General features: G+C 40.2%; 1 protein-coding gene across 1 annotated transcript in view; it reads right to left on the reverse strand.

The window, feature by feature from the left end:
• AGPAT4 (1-acylglycerol-3-phosphate O-acyltransferase 4) overlaps positions 1-19,877 on the reverse strand; it is an 80,720-nt gene that overhangs the window by 47,580 nt on the left and 13,263 nt on the right. The window contains exon 2 of the mRNA XM_065632680.1: positions 16,312-16,542. Within this exon, the coding sequence (XP_065488752.1) occupies positions 16,312-16,489 (178 nt within the window). The 5' untranslated portion in view covers positions 16,490-16,542. The remainder of the gene's footprint in view (positions 1-16,311; positions 16,543-19,877) is intronic.

Genomic DNA, 19,877 nt, shown 5'->3' on the forward strand with positions numbered 1-19,877 from the left:
ACAGACGTAAAGTAACTACCTTCTTGCTTTCACATGTCTCCCACAACATTGTTGTACTCTTAGAATTATTCGCATTGAATAATTCTACAGGTTTAGCTACATGGTACACGGCAACCTTGCATAATCATCAGGCTCAGAGTCTAAGCTCTTTCACTCAGTTTCCAAACAGGCAGCCTCTGACAGTCACAAAAGGCAGGATGCGCTTGTCTGGTAACCAAGACGTTTTCCTATTCGAGGCTTTAAAATTATGAAGAGTAGCAGCCAGACATATCATTTCAAATAGGTACAGAAGTAATAGCTATTGTTTCTTTTAAAAGGCACGATCTGACTTGTCACAGCAGTAGCAAAAAAGAGACCAACCATGCAAACAAGGTGTGTGCATGTCGGGGGTAGAGAGGTACCACAAAATCAGATGCAAATGCACTATTGATATTTCTTTCAACTTTATCACATGTACTTCTAGCATAACAGAATCACAGAAAAAACCACAGAAAACCTGAAGATTTAAGCAGGGGATATAATATTACACAAAGTATATCAGGTACCAGAATCTTCTCCTATGACAAACTGATTAAAACCATACAGAAATCCCAGAACAAAGAAGGCAGCCTATTGCAAGAGTGGGTGATTTCCTTGAACTTAGCTAGAGAACTCATTTCTAAATTATCTTTACCACCTTTGTTGCCCTAATTCTCTCAAAATTAAAGATGCACAGGACCCATGTGACTCACTGACTTGGATGCAGTGTTTATCAGCTTGCTACGTGATGGAGACAAAGTTATCCTCTTCCCCTCCTTTAGGCCATACACAATACTGATTTACAACTGACTGAAATACTCTGCTTTAACTCATGCAGGCTGACATTTCCTCTTTGCATTAGGAAGACTTACAGCTTTTTAAGATCAGCTCTGCTTGACGGCCATCTGGGCTTCTCACAGGACTTCAGCCACTTGAGAGAAGCACAGTAACAGCCTCAGTTTGGTTGCTGTATCACACCCATCAAGGGCAGCCTGTAGAGTTGTGAGGTTGCCAGCTGTCTCTGAGATTCTGTGGAGGCCATATGGATCTTCTCTAAGTCTTGCCTAAAGAGCTGGAAAGCAGAAAACCACTGCAAATAAGCACTATTTAGCATCTGAATTTACTGACCTTATGTGAAGGCTTAGACAATAACCTCCTGTGTTATCAACACTGCTGCTTCAATGTCCTTGCAACAGCTTGCACCATGACAGAACCAAGAAGGGATAGGAAGGGCCTAGAGGTACTCCAGTCCTCCTGTCTCACTATGGGCCCGTTATTTTAAAACTGTGTAATTTTTACCGGTTCAGATCTTTCTCCAACTGGAACTGCCATGTAGCCTGACAGAGTGGAAGAAGCAATGTCAGTTAAGTCCAGCTGAAGGACAGAAATCACTCGTGACCTAGGTTGCAGTGAGCACCACTCCTTCCTATTTTTTTCTGACTGCCAAGGGTGTGACTGAGAAGCTTGTGAAAAAACAGTACAGGAGCAGAAGACAACACTCCAGCCAGATGCCATTCAAAGGCTCCTCCAACAGCCTGGCTCTGTGGGATGAAGCTTTCAAGGAGGCTTCCACGAGGAAGAACTCAACCCAGAGTCCTCCAAATCCAGATGTTGCAGCACATCAGATCACTCCTTGACATGGTACAGCAGTGGGCCAAGCAAGTAGATCTTAAAGTTCAGCAAGAAAGACTTTGATGTATGAACTTTTTGCAAGAGGTACATCCTCTTGCAGAGTTAGATGCAGAGGAGGGAGAAGAGCTTCATCTACCAGAGGGTCCAGATCAAGGGGCTAGCCCCAGACCCGAAGAGGAAGTCTCTCTCTCTTAAATAGCAAAGGAAAAAATAAATCTAAAATAAGATTCAGACCTCTGTTTTAAAACACACTTTGATTTTCAAACCAGAGCTGGCTATTTATTAAAAAAAAAAGTCCACAAAACTCAACAAGGAATGTGGCCAGGATGCGGAGTTTCATCTCACATGCCCAGGTTGGGGACACAGAGGGAGCCCTAGGCTGGCCATGGAGCCCATGTGCCATTGCTCACCTTAAAGACATAGAGAGTAAAGGCAGGGCACGCAGCCCACAGACACAGTCCCAGGGAGGGAGGCAAGGCAGCGATTCTTTTACAGAGCACAAGGGCACACACAGGCTGCTGAAAGCAGAGCTCACTGGTAACTGCTCAAAGGCATGCTCTATGCAGAGGTAGCCTGTGACTGGCAAAGAATATGCTGAAAAGAACACAACTCATAAATGTGCCATTTGGAATCTTAACATACAAACAGAGATACCACTTGAAAGTGATAACAACCACCTCCTCCCAACACTTTGTAATTTGTCAACATTACTTCAAGATAAAAATCACATATTAGGAGAGAGGATTATATATTACATAGTTGAAAACCAAACCAACCGAACAAAAAAAGCCAATCCTACCTCCCCCCCCGCCCCAGCTGATTCTGTAAACTATAAGAATCGAATGCAGCTTTAAACTGAAATGTGATTTTTGCATTAGTCATAATTAAACATTGGTTCCTGAAAACTGATGGTACACAGGTTGGGGGTTTTTTCTCCTTTTTTTTCCCCCAAAAAATATACACTAACATTTACTTAAGTTAGCCAGATCCTCAACTGGCATAAAAATAATCCTCAACTCCAGTGTAGTCACTGTCACACCATACTGAGTTACACAAAATAAAGATTAGACTTATCATATCCATTAGAAAGCTAAAGTTTTATCTGTGGTTTGATCTTCTTGGCAATTTAACCTCTATGCTTGCAGAGTCATAGAATTAAACCTGCATGTACACACACATGAACTGGCTAGTGTAATAAGCAAAACATACGTTGCTTTATTGAAACATTATGGCTGTAATTTTGAAGGCCAACATTACAGAACAATAATTCTGGTGCTTGCTGTGCCTCAGCTCCGTGAACATGATCCATTTCATTTTCTTACAGAATGAAGACAACAAACACCTTATTGATAAAAAGCGTTTCACCCTTTTTGATGGAGTGTCATCAATGTTTTCTCAGATGAAACATACCAAACGAGATAAACTACAGACCATTTAATACAGCCAAGCTTGAGTTTCTGTAACACAGCCAAGCTGTAATTGCTTTGGGAACCAAGATCAAAATCAGATTTAATGTGAGATCTTAAATGCACAAGCCTTCAAGGTATCCTGAAAGTCACAGTATTTCAGATCCTCATAGGGGCTATGATAGGAACTGAGAATTTGTGGTTAAAACCTGTACATGAAGGCACATCTCCAGTATTTGAGCCAGCAGCTCTGATCTGGGCACAAGCCTTGCACAGGACCCTTCCAGTTACTGCAGGTGTACTGGCACATCACTTCATTTCCCAGCCTCCTCCCAGCTCCATTCCCATATTGACTTCCCTCTCAAAATGCACACTGATCACCCAAGCTTGACCAAATAGATTCTCTCTTTCTAACGTAACGCCCACAAAATGTAAAACAATTTTTTTCTTCAGATGCAAAAGAAATTTTAGGTCAGCATATGTATTCTTGAAACAAGAGGTTTCAGTGGATGCTGCAGCCCTGAGCTAGAGGGGTGGAAGAACACAGAAACAAGTTTTGTTCATTTCTTTAGCCACTGTTCCTTTTAAACTACCTCCATGCTGAAAGTTAAAAGCAACCCTCCCTTCAGAAAAAAGCAGCTGCACACTTCAAACATTTCATTTCAGAGCTTTTTTCTGTCTTTTATCCCTACACAATCTGCCTACAAAACAGCTTCTCTCCAAGTTACAGAGCACATGGAACAAAGCCAGCCTTGCAAGTACAATGGGTTTAACAAACACAGATCTGCAGTAGTCAGTGTTTTGAAATGCTCTTTTCAAACCCTTCAGGGAAATTAATTATTTAACAGCCACGTGTTAGAGATATTTGTCTCACATTTGAAGGCTCCTCTTACCCTTCTTCCCCAAGGAATTTAGCAATACTCCTATGTTTCAACAAACTCGCAGTTCCTCGTGGCAACAGGCCCAGTCAGTGCAGGTGACAATCAAGCAGACACATCCTCCTGCTCCTCTGTCCACCAGGACTGCCTCCAAGGGCCAGCTCATGACTCCTTACTGAAGACCTCATGAGGCACCAAAGGCAGCAGCAGGAATGACATTCCAATTGTAATACCAGAATTCAGTAAAAGTGCCCTTCCAGACAGCCGAGTTGGCCCCATGAGTTTCTTCTACTAACACGTATTTTTCACATCTCAAGAAAGACATCCTACAAAAGCACTCGCAACAGGCACTGCTCATATATGAGAGCAGACAACCTTCCTACCCCTTTTTTGATTTTCCCTGTTTAAAAATGTGATCATGATTACAGGACTTTTCTACAGCAACAGAGAAATGTCACAAGCTAGAAATAAAGGACAGACGCCAGCACCCTGACTCTTTGTATGACGGCCAGAGACAGCATGATCGTTCCCACCCCATTTGGGACAAAGTACTCAACAGTATTTTCAACCTTCTGATATTGTTCATGGGAGCAACCTTTGAAAAGCGGTCCTGAAGGTTACTATGGCATTCCAATACGCTACATAACACAGAAGAACCTAGCATACCACTGCTCTTAATACAGGTCCAATTCCCATCTTTTCAACACATAGAAAGGGCTTTTCAAGGACTTATTTACATGGCATATACATTGAGCAGTAGCACACATCATGTCCTGTCTTTGTATCAAGTCTTGTCTTCCTCATTAAGTCACTAAGTCCACTAGTCTAACCCACACAGCCTGGGATGCTCCTGGGACATTGTTTGCGCTTCTGCGCACCTGCACTTGCATAATGGCCTATTTCTCAACCATCATTTGCTTTCCACATGAAGAAATCTATCACTTGTTATAAGAATAAAGTCTGTACTCATGGATCTGGCATTCCAGGCTTTCTAATTCTCACCAGAGGACTGCATACATCTACAGAAAGCTACAAGCTATCATCATACAACTAAGGAAATTGAAACCACCTTTCAGGAAATCTTGAATTTTAAGCATGAATTAATGCAGATTTCTAGCACTGAGTAAGAACCTATGAAGACACAAGGAAGACGGACTTCATGGTGAGCTTCAATCCAACTAGACATTTTCTGAACTCTCAGCATTTAAAAAAATACTGAAAATATAGTGCCATACTAAAAGGAAAATGTACTGCGGTCTCAATTTTAAACTCTCGATAGACTAAGAATGTCTGGAAAATAAAGAGGTATGTCAGCTATTTTGCCTGTGTATTTTCCTCCTTCACGAGCACAAAAGGCAATACATGTTCAAATAATAAAACTTTACTTGATAATATTTTGGTGGGCAGGACAACTCTCATAAAAATTCAGTTGAGATCAATTTGCATTCAATTTCTGAAAAGATAACCCAATCCAGCCAATGAAAGCACTTTTCCGAATACTGCAAGGTCAAGATCCCCCTCCCTACCTTTTGCTTGTGTACAAAGAATAGTATCACAAAAGTCTATCACCTAGGCCCTACAGAGAAATGGTTTGAGTTTGAAGAAAGTAATACATTCTTTAGTTCTCTTTAGCTAGCTTGCCAGTATGGAGTCCTCAGCAAACTGCAGAGTACTAGCACACTGCACATCTTTAGATAAGGCACCATATGAGCTAAGGAAAAAGCCAGGAATATGTCACAGAATTGTACAAGTTTGTTTTAAGGAAAAAAAAAAAACCAATAAAAGACTCTCCACAGCATTTGAGGGTAGTACAAGAAAGGAGCTCCTTTACCGCAGCAATAAGAGCCCCTGCCAAAAGCCTCAGAGCTGCAGATCTCCCATGCTTTCCTGAAAAACAAGGATAAGCCTCTTTATAAGTGACAGCAAGGAGTTAAGTCTGTACATCACTCTCTATATTTCCTTACCTAACAGAGGCAGCAGAAACATTCATTCATCAAAATCATTAGCAATGTATATTGATTCCTGGATCTTTTTCTTTTAATGAATCCACGTAAGTACAAATGAGAAGTAAGAAATTTACATACAATGGAAAAACACTCATGTATTAGGAAGCATACTTGTTTTTTTAATTTTCAATGAAAACCCCACACTCAGAGATGCAATATACTGGAGATTTAATTTAGAAACACAGCTAAGTGAACTGAAGAATAATCAGACTGAAGTGTACTTCCCACTTTAACACCGTGAGAAAGGAAATGTTAGTTATTGACACTCCAGTGCAATTTGCTTGAGTACAGAAAAAGCACACAGATATAAAATACTAATAGAAGTGGGATAACAGAAGAGCAAAACAATCTACTCACAAACAATTGCACCGTAATCTCTTATACCTCTATCCCTTTGTGGTCCCTTATTTTGTTTCAAACATTATTTCAACAAGGACTGAAATGGGTCTAGCAAAAGCGTGGCTGCCTCCCCAAAACCAAGCAGATGAAAGAATTGTTTTGCACACAGTTCCATTTGTTTTCTTGTCCGGAGTTAAAGGATTCCTATTTCTGAACATGGTGTTGGAAGAAACATGTTTACGCGTAGGCTACGCCAAGACTGATGTAAAAGAAATTCAGCAACACACATTTCAACTGCCCAACAAGACCCCACTACCTTGCAACAGTCTCCAAAGTGAGAAAAAACTATAATATTCAAATAAGAAGTCTTAACCTGAAAGTTGTGAACAAATCACAGGAAATAACCATCGAGCCACCAAGCGTGTGCACTCAGAACCTCTTTTATCTCAACTGTCACACTGAAAAAACACAAGTACCTGCTGAAAGGAAATATTGCTTCCTACTGGTTTGGAAATCCTTCTGCGAAAAGTTAGTCAGATACCAGATACTTTCACTGGACCAGCTGCTGAAATCCTCGCTGCAGGAGGTAGTGTTCTTCCCCAGATAGGGTTGAATTACTTCTAGTTTGCATTTATAACTGGTGGTTATGATCAATGGGCATCTTTGCTAGAAGGTTACATAGCATCAAGAGACTATCGTTCAGATTTAGTACCATTTTAGCAATTAAAATCAGCCCTATCGCTAAAATGAGGTTACTATAAATATACGTCTCTTAAGAATTTGATCCTCTAATCGTGATTTTCACCCTTAATGAATAAACAACTGTAGTACCAAACTTGTACAACATGAATGTCTTCATATTCTGTACCATGACTTGGATCATGTTCCTGAGTCATGTCATATGGAAGTACTTTCATACACAGTCCAAATTTACGCCAGTTCAGGAATCTAGGAGGCTTCCTGGCCAGATCCAGTGCTTAATGAAAAGTGCCAGAAACTTTGTGGTGCAAGATGCCAGACACCAAACAGAACGTGGTTCACTTCTTATTGCTTCCCTGCCACCCCTCTGCAGTCTGCAGGCTATCACCATCACCCTTCTTCAGATCAGGAATCTGAGAGGAGGGAAGGAAAAAAAAAAAAAAAAAGAGGAAAACAAAAACAAACCACCTCTACAAAGGTTGTGACAGAGAAGATGTTCTTTTCCTTAAAGATCAGGCTAAGTGCCCCTCTAGCTTTTCACCAGTCTTAGATAGAAAGCATCATTATCAAAAGATGTTTTCACATTTGTTTTCCCAGAAAGCAATCTCTTTCTCCTAAACGAAGAGCTGGTCTTAACAGACCATATCCCTTTTAGCTTGAATTAGGAACTCTGTTAAAGGCCATGCACGATGCTGTTCAGTCACACACCTTCACAGACAGACCAGCGCTGCACTCACATAGTATGCCTGCAATCGGTGTGCATTTACAGTCTTGGTTGATCCACTAAAGCTCACTGTCAATACCTGAATCACTGTGAAAACTGGGTAACAACACTTGCAAGTGGCATAAAATGAGAGGGACTGGAATGTTATTAGTTGATATAGCCAGACAATGCTAGCAGACAAAATATGGAGGTATTTACTACACACTGCAGAGGGTTTATTCATAGTGATGAATGTAACTCCACTGGAAAAAAGGGAGTTCAAGCTGTGATGAATGCAGAAAACAAACACATTACCTTACTCTACCAGCAAAATAATGGAGAACCTACTGCAGTGATTGGCTCCTTCAGTCCTTCCAAATTAAAGTAGAGAAGCAAGATCCAGCCTCAGTGGGAACTGCACAGATAACCCAGCAGCATTGCCACGAGTACATAACAGATATAAAAAGGTATTAAGAAACAGGCTGGAGGAAGGCATTAACAAATCAGAGTAGATGATACATTAGAGGAGACAACTCCTACTCTAACAAAATATCTACATTGTCAAAGCAAAGGAAACTAATACTTTTCTGAGGGCAAAACTCATTTCAGGATGATAGAGATCTACCTGGACTCTCTGGACGGCTTCAAAAGGGAAATCAACCATAAGAGCAAATACAATAGAAAGAAACTGTATATGCTCATATGTGGTCATGCACACACAAGCTTGTGGGGCAATAATTCAGACAACTCAATAGTGGGATACTGGGGGACATGCCATTATATGACAAGAGAATACTCAGCAACAAAAAGAAAATATTTCAAAAACACATCCACAAACAAAAATACTGTGGTCTCCTCATTACCGCTATTATAGAATGGATCCTGACTGATTTTATGAATGGCATTACACAGCCTTCCACTTGAAGGGTCAAGAGGTTCATATTTCAGTATTATGGCTTACATCTCTAAGTCTGCTTTCTGGCCCCCTGCCCCTAGAAGAATACTCAGACCCCAGAATCATAGAATCATTTCGGTTGGAAGAGACCTTCAAGATCATTGAGTCCAACCATAACCTAACTCTAGCACTAAACCATATCCCTAAGAACCTCGTCTATACACCTTTTGAACACCTCCAGGGATGGTGACTCAACCACTTCTCTGGGCAGCCTGTTCCAGTGCCTGACAACCCTTTCCACGAAGAATTTACTCCTAATATCCAATCTAAACCTCCCCTGGCACAACTTGAGGCCATTTCCTCTTGTGCTATCACTTGTTACTTGGGAAAAGAGACCAACACCCTCCATGCTACAACCTCCTTTGAGGTAGTTGTAGATAGCAATGAGGTCTTCCCTCAGCCTCCTTTTCTCCAGGCTAAACAGCCTCAGTTCCTTGAATGCATGAAGCAAGCAAGAGCTGTAAAACACACCAGTACAAGGCTGCAGTGTACTTCATAGCTTGAAACATTTAATCTACTGATTTCTCAGCATTATTTTGTAAACAAATACTGATACATGTTGTTTACCAATAGACATGTTTTCAGGAGAGCTCTTTGCAAGATAGTTGACTACTCATATGTTTTGGGAAAACCAAACCAAAACCTTGAAATAACAAAATTTAGATACACGGTCTGTTTAAAATGGGAACATAGTCTCACCCCATATTAACAGAATTATTTTTTCTTAACATGAAAAGGCAATCTAGCTGTAGAAGCTAACAGAGTTCACAACTTGTCATGTATTATTTTTAAATGAGAGGAATACCTCCTGCTGCCCCTATTTTGACAGCTTCAGTAAATCAGATGCTACTTTCTCCCTTTCTATTGCCCTTGCAAGCAACAAAAGGTGAGATCATGCCTGTTGCTTTGCTCATTTTTCACTAGATCTTTTTTATGATGCAGTATTAAGCAAGTTAGACAATTAAACATTACCGTATAATGACATATATATACACTCTTTTCAGCTCCAAGCCTATTTTATATTTAACAAAATCTGTCATACACAATATACCCCCATGAAATCATTTTTTGAGAGCAAAAGAGTCCAAAGAGTCAATGATATCCATCATTCTAACAAAAGTAGATTTTGGAGAAAGCTAATAATTTACCTTATTGTATACAGCTCAATGATCGACATCGATGACTGGAACTTAGAAGCAGGATACCCCCAGTCTGACATGCAAACCCCTACTTCAGATTTGCAGCGAATATGGGAGGACGCCTAAGACTACATTACAGAAAAGAGGTATGGCAATGGTTTGTCTGGAGATAACCAAGGTAGCCCAAGTGCTGAGAACAAAGTTGCCACAGCGGCATAGAGCTCAATGTAGGCTGCACCAAACAGCTCACCATCTGCACAGGTACTTTGGTACCTGCCTACTCAGATCTCCATGCTACCATAGCTACCCTGCCCTCAGTAGTAGAGTTTATCTACATCAGAACTAACATGAGCATTTCCTTAGTACACTCTGTTTCTACAATCATCCCCATGGTGTGGCTTAAAGGAAAACAAGAAGGCTAAGGTGATGGTCTAGCTCTCCAAAGGTTCAAATCAACATTTTTCTCTTTGTATCACTACGAAATCTGGCCTCCAATTTTCTTGCAATATTTGTTGTAAACTTTTAATAGCATTTACCAGTGGCTTCATATGGATGTGGTGTGTGCAACCAAGATAACAAAGGTTTATACGGACAAGTAGCAATTGAGAAAAAGTAATTTTGCACACAATACTCAAAACAATGTTGCAAACAGGCTAAGAAAGCAGACCTAAGTGCCCTGTGAAAGCTCTTTGCTTGATCTACGTTAACAAGCATAACTCAATTTGCTTTATAAATAAAACACTACAGGATTATATTAAGGAAACTGTGACATACCCTGAACAACAGCAGACTGCTTCCTCTGCAGTCTAAGATGGTGGTAGAGTGAAGCAGAGGAAGAAGAAAGCCCTGCTTCTCCAGGGCCCTCTTGCTTCCCACCCTTTCCCACCTACTTAACTGCACCAGAGGAGAGAATTCTCCTATCTGTCCCAGCACCACCTCAGACTAACAGCAAACAAAACGGCCAAGAGCTCCTCTGAACTCCAAGCAGGCAGTGGGTTGTTTGTGGAAACAAAATAATCTTGAGGATTAACATGGCCCCAATACTGCCACAGAGCCTTAGCTGGATGCCCAGTTCTCACATTGCAAAGCATATAGTTGTACGTGGAAGGAATTTGCTTTACTGCCACATGACAGCCAGCCAAGATGATGAACCTGAAGCAGTTCTCAATTTCCTCTGCTTTTGTTTCTAGAAAGCTCAGTCATAAGAAGAATCAGTTTCCATCTTGTTTTTGCTGCAGGCAATGAGCAGGCATCCGGGTGCCTCTTTCCATGCAAAGGGTCTTTCCCTCAGAGGGACTTACAAACTGCAGCCTACATAGTGTAACTTTACCCAGTGGTGTAATAACACCCCTTTCATCACACAAGAATAGGCATTAGTACTACGATAATTTATTTATGAAGGCAGATTAGAAGCTAAATCAATTGCTTTCAAAACCCTTATGCACCTGTCCACATGACTGTGCTGTTGCCAGATCTTTTGCCTATGCAAAGTTCACCTCGTGCAGAGAGTCAGCGGGAGGCCAGTTTGCCACTCACCCTGGAGCAACAAGGTGGATCTCAGCACAAAGAGAAGCTAACTTTCCCCCAGCACAGTGGCAGCAAGAGGACAAGTTATCAACCACTGCTCCACTCACAGGCAAATCCCTTCCTGAGTAAGTACACCCCCCACCACTACGGAAGCCATTTGTCCTGGATGTGCAGGTCCCATTCTCATGGTCTTGGCCCACAGCAGAGTCATGGCGCAAACAGCCCGTGGGAGCCCAGCACACCCCGCCTGCCCCTGGGTAGCCCTGCACCAGCCCACCCAGCACAAACTGGTTCAGAAAGCACAAACCACTGCCCCAGCACACTATGCAGCCCCTGCACATAGCACTCATAGCCCAGACAACATGTTCCCTTTATGTGTCTGGCCAACTTTACAAGCTAGTGCAGAAAAGCCACACATACCCTTTGTGGTGGTTTCATGTCCTCAGATAAAGGGGAGGAGGAAGATGTATTCCCACCTCTTCCAATTCAGGCACAAACAGCATCCATGAGAATTGTGATGTATTCCACATTAAGTGCTTCCTTCCTTGGCATATATCTTGGTGCTCAGTCTTTTGGAAAAAGACACTGAGGACAAGATGTCCCCAAATTATTTTTTAAAAAATAAGATTGATTGCTTGCCCAACCTTTGTAATGCCATCTTCCAAGTACACTTATTTTTAAGACTTTTTTTTTTAATTGTTATCTCCATGTTGAGATTTGTAGTGTTCAATTTCCTTATTAGAGGTGCACTCTGTGGAATTCAGTAACAATTTATCAGGGCTGCCATTTTAAAATAGGGGGATGAACAGGCAGTTGAACCAGTCAGTGAATATACACTTTGGAGCCAGAAAATATTTTCTGAAAGTTAGAAGCTCAAAGGCTTTGGGTTTTTGTTTGGGTTTTGTTTGTTTGCTTTAATTTGTTTCTTTAAACTAACAACACAGAGGGTCTGTAACCCTTACTAGACTTTTAGCTCATTTCAAGATGAATACAGACAAAAGCCTGTTCAAGATCAATGTCCACTCTCTGCAATTAACACTCTTCAGTAAAGGCTGAGACATACAAAGGAGCACTAGAACTAACCATTACCTTGCAGATACTTGTCAGATGGGATAATGGGATCAAACAGGAAAAGTTTATTCTTAGCCAAGCAAGAAAAGTATCTTGGAGATAAAAAAACAACACAAACTGCAATCTGATGAATGGCTAACGCACCTTCTGGGGAGCAGGAGACTTGAGCTGAACAAGGCTTCTAATCTGCAATTAAAGAACATTTACCCAATTCAAATGTCATAAAAAGCCATGACAGAAAAAATAGCAGTTTATCTGAACCGATTCTTTCATTTGCAACACTCAATTAGAAAGGTTTCCCCAGTGCTAATACATAATTAAGTAGGTCAGTAGAGAAGCTGAACTCACCCTATGTGATCAACCCAGGATTCACAATTGGTCTGAAGACGGCAACTTCTCAACACCAGTTATAAAAAGTAACTTGGAGTGTGCTGTTAGACCTGCACTTTTCCACTAAAAGCAAGTTGTTGCTCTAGTTAATCCTTTCCACTGTAAATTCAAACCAGAAAGCAGGTTTCTACATGTTCTCTAACTTGCATTGATAAATAGAAGTTTGAAGTCTATGGCTTTAGCCTGCTGGGTTTTCAGTAGCTACAGTGAGCAGCTGTTGCCATACTCACAGTAGAGACGTGGCAGCTCACACAGCTCCATGTCCTCAACTACCAAACCACAGTTACTCTATACCATCATTTTATGGTATGAAGCTAGTGAAGGGTCCAGAGCACAAGTCTGATGAGGAGCAGCTGAAGGAACTGGGGCTGTTCAGCTTGGAGAAAAGGAGGCTGAGGGGAAAACTTACCACTCTCTACAACTACCTGAAAGGAGGTTGTGGCATGGAGGGTGTTGGTCTCTTCTGCCAAGTAACAAGTGATAGGACAAGAGGAAATCACCTTAATTTGCACCAGGGAAGGTTTAGGTTGGGTATTAGGAAAAATTTCTTCATGGAAAGGGCTGTTGAGCATTGGAACAGGCTGCCAGGGAAGTGGTTGAGTCACCATCCCTGGAGGCATTTAAAAGAGGTGTAGATGTGGTGCTTAGGGACATGGTTTAGTGGTGGACTTAGCAGGGTTAGGTTAACGCTTGGACTTGATCGTAAGGGTCTTTTCCAACCAAAATGATTTTATGATTCTATGAATACTTTTACTTGAGCTAGTGTAGCTGGATTCATGTAAACAGATAAGCACCTCCTACTCACGTTGGACTACTGAAGTAAGGACAAATTATTAATCACAACAGCAGTTTAGCTTCCCATATGCAGTATGACAGCAGACATTGCATGTGGAGAAGTGAGAATATTATGTTGTTATATCAGAAAGGAGACAGGAAGACACAGGTTGGAAGAAAACTCTGCCACTGCTCCAAATACAAAAAAAGAACTTTCCCAAAGACCATAGTGTCAAAGAGTAAATGCTCTCCCCTGATTTTATAGAATCACTCATCTCCACCTTTGACATCAAATGGAAACTGACTGAACCTGCAAGATCTAAAGGCAGCTGCTGCTTTCATTCCATTCTTAAGCTAAGCCATGCCCACTCTGTTTCACTCCTGGTTGACCTGCTGACTCAGGCTGTTCTAGCCACTCGAAAGCAACATGATGCTTCTCACCATTGCAAAGCACATGCCTCTCTACATTCTCCAAGGCTAAGCTTCATTGTCTCAAACCGTAAGCTGTTTCCATGACTTTCACCAGACCCATACAGACTCAAGTTATTTATCATTCAGCACACCAATGGCCCCCAAAGAGCATTATCTTACACATACACTACTACAAAAACACATCCCTTTATATTAATTGGTCTACTGTATTCTTCAGTTCTTCCAAACACTTTTTTAATTAACTATCATTTTCCCCTTTTCAGATATTCAGATAAGGGCGACTCATATCAAATGCTAGCTCACTCTGTTGTAAAGCTAAAATAACTGCCTTTCTCCAAGAGATAGATTGTTCTGAGGATGGTTGGGCAAAAATCTCACAACACAACCTTCTCCAGTGCCATCAACACTGAAGACCAGTTCAGCAACCCTGAGTACAAAGCCATCTGCCCAATCAAGGACAAGCACGCAGTATAACTCACTCTTACAGTGACCAGCCCCCGGTATAAATGAGACTAAATTGAGGGCAGCTAAAGGATTCAGTCTGGAGACTCTAGCACAGCTGATGTCTCTGCACTAAGTAGCCAAAAGGAAGAACGGAGCAGAAGGTATTGCAAGAAAAATAATCATAACAGACCTATATATACCTGTATACAGCTGTATGGTATTTTCTACATTCCATGGCTTCAAACATATACTAAGCTACCATACAAAAGGTAAAAATCTGGCCATAGTCATGCCACTGTTTGTACATACAAATGAATAGTACTTGCAAATTCAGTACTTCAGGGATATATATACGGACATCAAAAATGAAATTTTTCAGCAGGAACATCGTCTGTTTATTACAGAAATAATAAAATAGCATCCCTGATTTATTTGGGCCTATACATGCTGATACAGCTTTGAAATTTGAATCAAAAGTATGTTTATAAAAATGCATTGAATAGTTGCACATCGGACTCACTGATGAGAAATAAATAATACCTAGTGGTCTACAATTTGGGACATGTGGCAGATTTCTCTCTCATGCAGTTCATTACAAATACTAACAATGCTTCCCTTTTCAGGTTCCCATTGGCAGAACAGGTGAGCTGAAGGAAACCACTTTGCTGCATTTCTGCAACACAATTCTTCAACACTGTGTTGGAGGGCTGTTTTCCCCTGTGTGAAACCATCCATATGTCACTTGGCATTGGCAGTGACATCACACTTGAATAACCTTTAGGGAGCCTCAAAAAGCATGCACTTTGCAACAATTTCATTTCTAGAAAGTACTTTTGAGTTTCAGAAAGGCCCAGTGAAATCTCTCTGGAAAGTGGACACATTTAACATCACGCTCCCAGCTACTGAACACAGCCACATTACCCCAATTTTTAACAACTTCTGTGGGGAATGTTTTCTGCTGTGAGAGCAATTATGTGGAACTCAGAAGCTGCACTGCAATAAATCAGTGCTGAAACTGTAGTCATAGCTCTTTAAAAACAAATATATAAGCAGACTGATAATATCAAGAAAACTATGAATGTTTTGATAATCTACTGTTGACAGGTGGCAACTCTACCAACCTTGACTAACAAAGAAGAAATGAATCGATACAGGTCTCATTCATTCCACTGGAATTACCTGTTCGGTCAAGTGTCAGTGAATTGTCACATCTCCCAGCAGTTACAAAGGTCTGATCTTTCTACAAGTAATATCCTGAGCTTAGGCTCCTATCGCCCTCAGAAAATAAAAATGACTGCAACTCCTGCTTCTTTCAATGTTTACAGGCTACCTGCTGTATTCTACGTTACAACTATAGCATGTACTGAATACATACAGGTGCAGCTTAAGGTCTGAAATGCCTATTCAAAGAAACAACAGTTTACGACTGGTTTAAGAAAGAAGCACATGGAATCAAACATTTTTCCTGAACAGTACTCACACACAAAATACTTAAACCAAGATCAAAACCAAAACCATGCATGATAAAAAGATTGAAATGGTTATTGGAAGTGACTTGTTAACAATGTAAGCCTACAGATAATGCATCTCAGCAAGTTCAGCTATTGTTTGGTCAATATTTCTCATCTGGCTTAATGGAACATGACGGATAGCTAAACAAGAGGCAGTCTTCCTTCAACATCCTGAGTCAAGCACATATCGCAATATAAAAGAGCAAAACATTTCAGCAGAACAGGACATTTCCACAAAGAATAGATCTCTTCACACAAATGCAACTGCTGTCAGAAGCACTAATGACCTTTAAATAAGTTACTTTGAAATCTGTTTCAGAACTTTTCTACCAAGTGCCTCGAGAGAAAATATTAAAATACTTTAAAAAAATCAAAATAAAATCTTACGGCTTGAAATGCAGTAAGCCAGCCTGCAGTTGATCCTCCTGAACAGTTGCTTGTTGATTGGCCAAAGTATAAGTGTAAAGAGTTGAATGAAGTTAATGATCAGTCCTGACACTATAAATATGTAGCAGATCAGAAGGTGGCAAATGAATTGAGACTTCAGAAAGCCAACGATGTCCATGATTTGCTGGGAAAGCAAGAGGGTACCTTCAGACCCAAAATCCAGAAGACAACCTGCAAAACAAAATAGTATCAGCAGTTACAGAGTGCATTTATTTTTATAAACAGACTGTTAATACAGACCTCTGTTTTACACTTAAACACACTAAATACACTAAAATACAAGTTAATTATACTGTAGAAAAAAAGGCCCGATGACAGTATCTGCAAAAGGAAGCATGGAAAGAAAATAACATATTTTTGAATCGCTTTACATTAGGCTTTGGAAACAAATTCTCCCATTTCAGTCCTAATTCTGCAAAACCCATGAGCATATGACTCCATTCCATGGACCACAATATTCCTCTATCAGGTCTTTATTGACAAAATATGAGCAAAATAATCCACTTATATTTTTATTTGAATTGTCTGTACTTCATAAGACACATACTGTGGCCTCTGCTATCTTCAAGAGTAGTTTTCAAGTAAACGCAAGCTTTAGAGCTTTGTTTTCAGTTGTGCCTTCCTCTACAGGCCGTGCCAGCCATGGTGTCCAACCAAGATGTAGCAGCAGCCTCTTAATTCTAGCTTTATTGGCTTGTTCTCTTGTTACATTCAAATATCAGTTGATTTTGGCAAGAGAATAAAAGCTTGGCTATGCACAATACACACAATTTGTTCAATTATTCCTTGACACTGTAATTCTGTCAGTTATACTCCATAAGCCCAGAAAGGAAACATCAATAACAGTACTGACCCGTGACCCAGCAGTGTTTCCAGAAAAATCAACTCTTAGGTTACTTAAGAAATGTTTGTATAATTTTGGAAAGGACCTTAACAGCTGAGCATTGAGAGGAAGCATCCTCTGCCAAGTATTCTGGCCTACCAAATACCATACTGACCCCCCACCACCATCACTACCACCAATGCTAGGCTTATTTGTTAGGAGAAAAAATATGAAGACACGATCTTTCAGCAGACAACACTCCAATATTTTGAATACAGTTAAGCAGGAGGTGCTGTCACCTTGTTCCATTCTCACACTGTTTCTCCCTGTGAGGCGTAGAAGAGTTTGCCCAGGGAAGAAGCCCCGAGACAGTATTTCCGAATGTGCCAGTCATAGGCAACAACAAAACTGCAGCTGTCAGCATCCCAGGGAATTAACTGATGAAAAAAAAAAATCCTTACGCCTACCCTTTTAGTTTATATGAGACACCATCATGTGAGGCACTGAGTCTAGATCAGTGTCCTGAAACATTTGTTTTATTGTCCTTGCTGACTGTGCTTACCACAGCAAAGAGCACACACAAGAACTGCTGCGCAACGATGGAAAGTTATTTAGCCAGGTTTTCAGCCACAAGGAAGGTGAAGAAAAATTTAAGAAAGAGAATCTGTATTGTTGTATAATTTCTATAAAGAGTTTATGGCAATCCCAAGCCTATTATTAGTAGACAAAATGTGCCCTTCATGTATCACAGACTTCGTTCCCTTTATCTCGCTGTACTATTCAGTACCAAAGCAGACACCATCTGTAGTTCAGAATAGCAGAACAGGCCTCTGTTCATTGTAGTAACTACTGTCATGGTACTTGCAAAAAGCTTTTCCAGCTTTAACCAACAATTCCATTAAATCTACGTTTCTGAGGGTGCCAGACAATTTATTAGCATGAGCTTTGACCAAAGGCTTTGTTTCTGCTGAAGGCTAAGTAGAATAAGAAATGTTGTCTAGTAGGAACCATTGCAGTGATTCATGACCCAGCCCCTCCATCATACACTTTGAAGACAAACACTTTAATATCCAAATAACTAAATAAATTTTTTTAAAAAGGCAAACTCAGGTTTTGAATAAGTTTGAATAAGTTTACAGTGACAGATACAGATTGTACTTCACCAAGTAGTGGGAATAGATCACTTCTTTTAAAACAGTCAGGATGTGGGAGCAACCAGTTCCTTACAAGTGCATGGTTTAAAAGACTGTGCAGTGCCCAAAACCCTGGTGACAAGTTTTTTGTGCTAGCTGGCCTGTTTAATTCCATCCCACAGAATCTAATGTAATTCCCAGATACCAGTAAGAAACTGGATTTAGTAAGTAAGTAAGTAAGTAAATAAATAAATTAATAAATAAATGCACTGTCTACCTACAGTGGGAACTTGATCAACTCAGTAGAATGCCAGTCCACCAGTTCATTTTTTTTCCATTGTAATAGTAGTCAAACTCCATTAAAATGTTATGTTTATTTGAATAATTTACTTCATACTGGGTCATTAAAGCAAAACTTCACAGAATCAAAATAAACAAAGATGAGATGATCCTGATAAAACATTAATTACTGTCTTACAATTTTATGAAGTCACAATGGAATGTTAGGAAGTAATTTATTCTTTGCATTTATATCTCAGTCACCAAATGTCACTTCTGTAAAGCTTCTAAGACATGTTTTAAAGGCAAGCTAAAACTACTTAAGCAATACCACTGAAATGCATCTAACCTAACCTGCTTGTAAAAGGAACAAGAAACTAGAGCCACTGCTTACATTCTGCTTTTCTGAAAAGTTGGGAGATTAGAGAGATTAATTTTCTCTTCTGATTAAATGCCAGCTGTTTTCCCTACAAAATTTGTAACTCAAACACTGTTTACAGAGTGCTAGCTATGAATTCTGTTTCTCAGGCATAAGCTCATTCTTATAAGATTTTTTTAATGATACTTTTTTGGACTGTCTTTATTACCCAAACTCCAAGAAATGCAGTTTCTTCTTGGTACAAGCAATAAAAACATAGAAATTTATTCTCAAGATTCAATTCTGAGCTTACAAAAGATGTCTAGAAGCTTGCTTCTGGAAGTTCATAGGAACTTCTTCCGTTTACTAAAGTTCCTCATGGGTAACATCAACGTAACGCCAGTTTAAGTGATAAAAGAATCAGCTCTTTAATTCTTAATCCATGAGGCTAGTTTAATAAATTACACTGATTTCCTTATCGATAATGACTGAAAATTACAGCAATGCTTTGAAAACAGAAGGGCCAATCAATGCATTTTCTCAGAAGCTATTAAGACTGGAGAAGTGCCAAGAAGTTCTCTTCTGTCAAACACCCCTTAAAATGAATTAGGAGAAAAAGGCCAGCCAGAGCATCAAAAACGGATAGGGACATTCTTTAATAACAGTTTTCCTTTGGATTTAAAACAAAAGACTCAAACCTCAAATGTCTGTCTAGGGAGCAAGTCAACAAGCATCTACACATGTGACTAAGAGATGACAGGATCAGGTTTAAAAGCAAACTCATTCTACCCTTCCCCCCCACTCCAAGTTTCATTCTTCAGCAAGATCCACTGTTTTCTACTTCAACTACTCTCAGCTTTTCCTCTGCTGAGAGTAACAGACCAGGAGGACAAAGTAGTGATATGGAAGGTGA

This window comes from Caloenas nicobarica, chromosome 3 (assembly GCF_036013445.1).
Source record: "Caloenas nicobarica isolate bCalNic1 chromosome 3, bCalNic1.hap1, whole genome shotgun sequence".
In the NCBI taxonomy this organism is placed as follows: domain Eukaryota; kingdom Metazoa; phylum Chordata; class Aves; order Columbiformes; family Columbidae; genus Caloenas; species Caloenas nicobarica.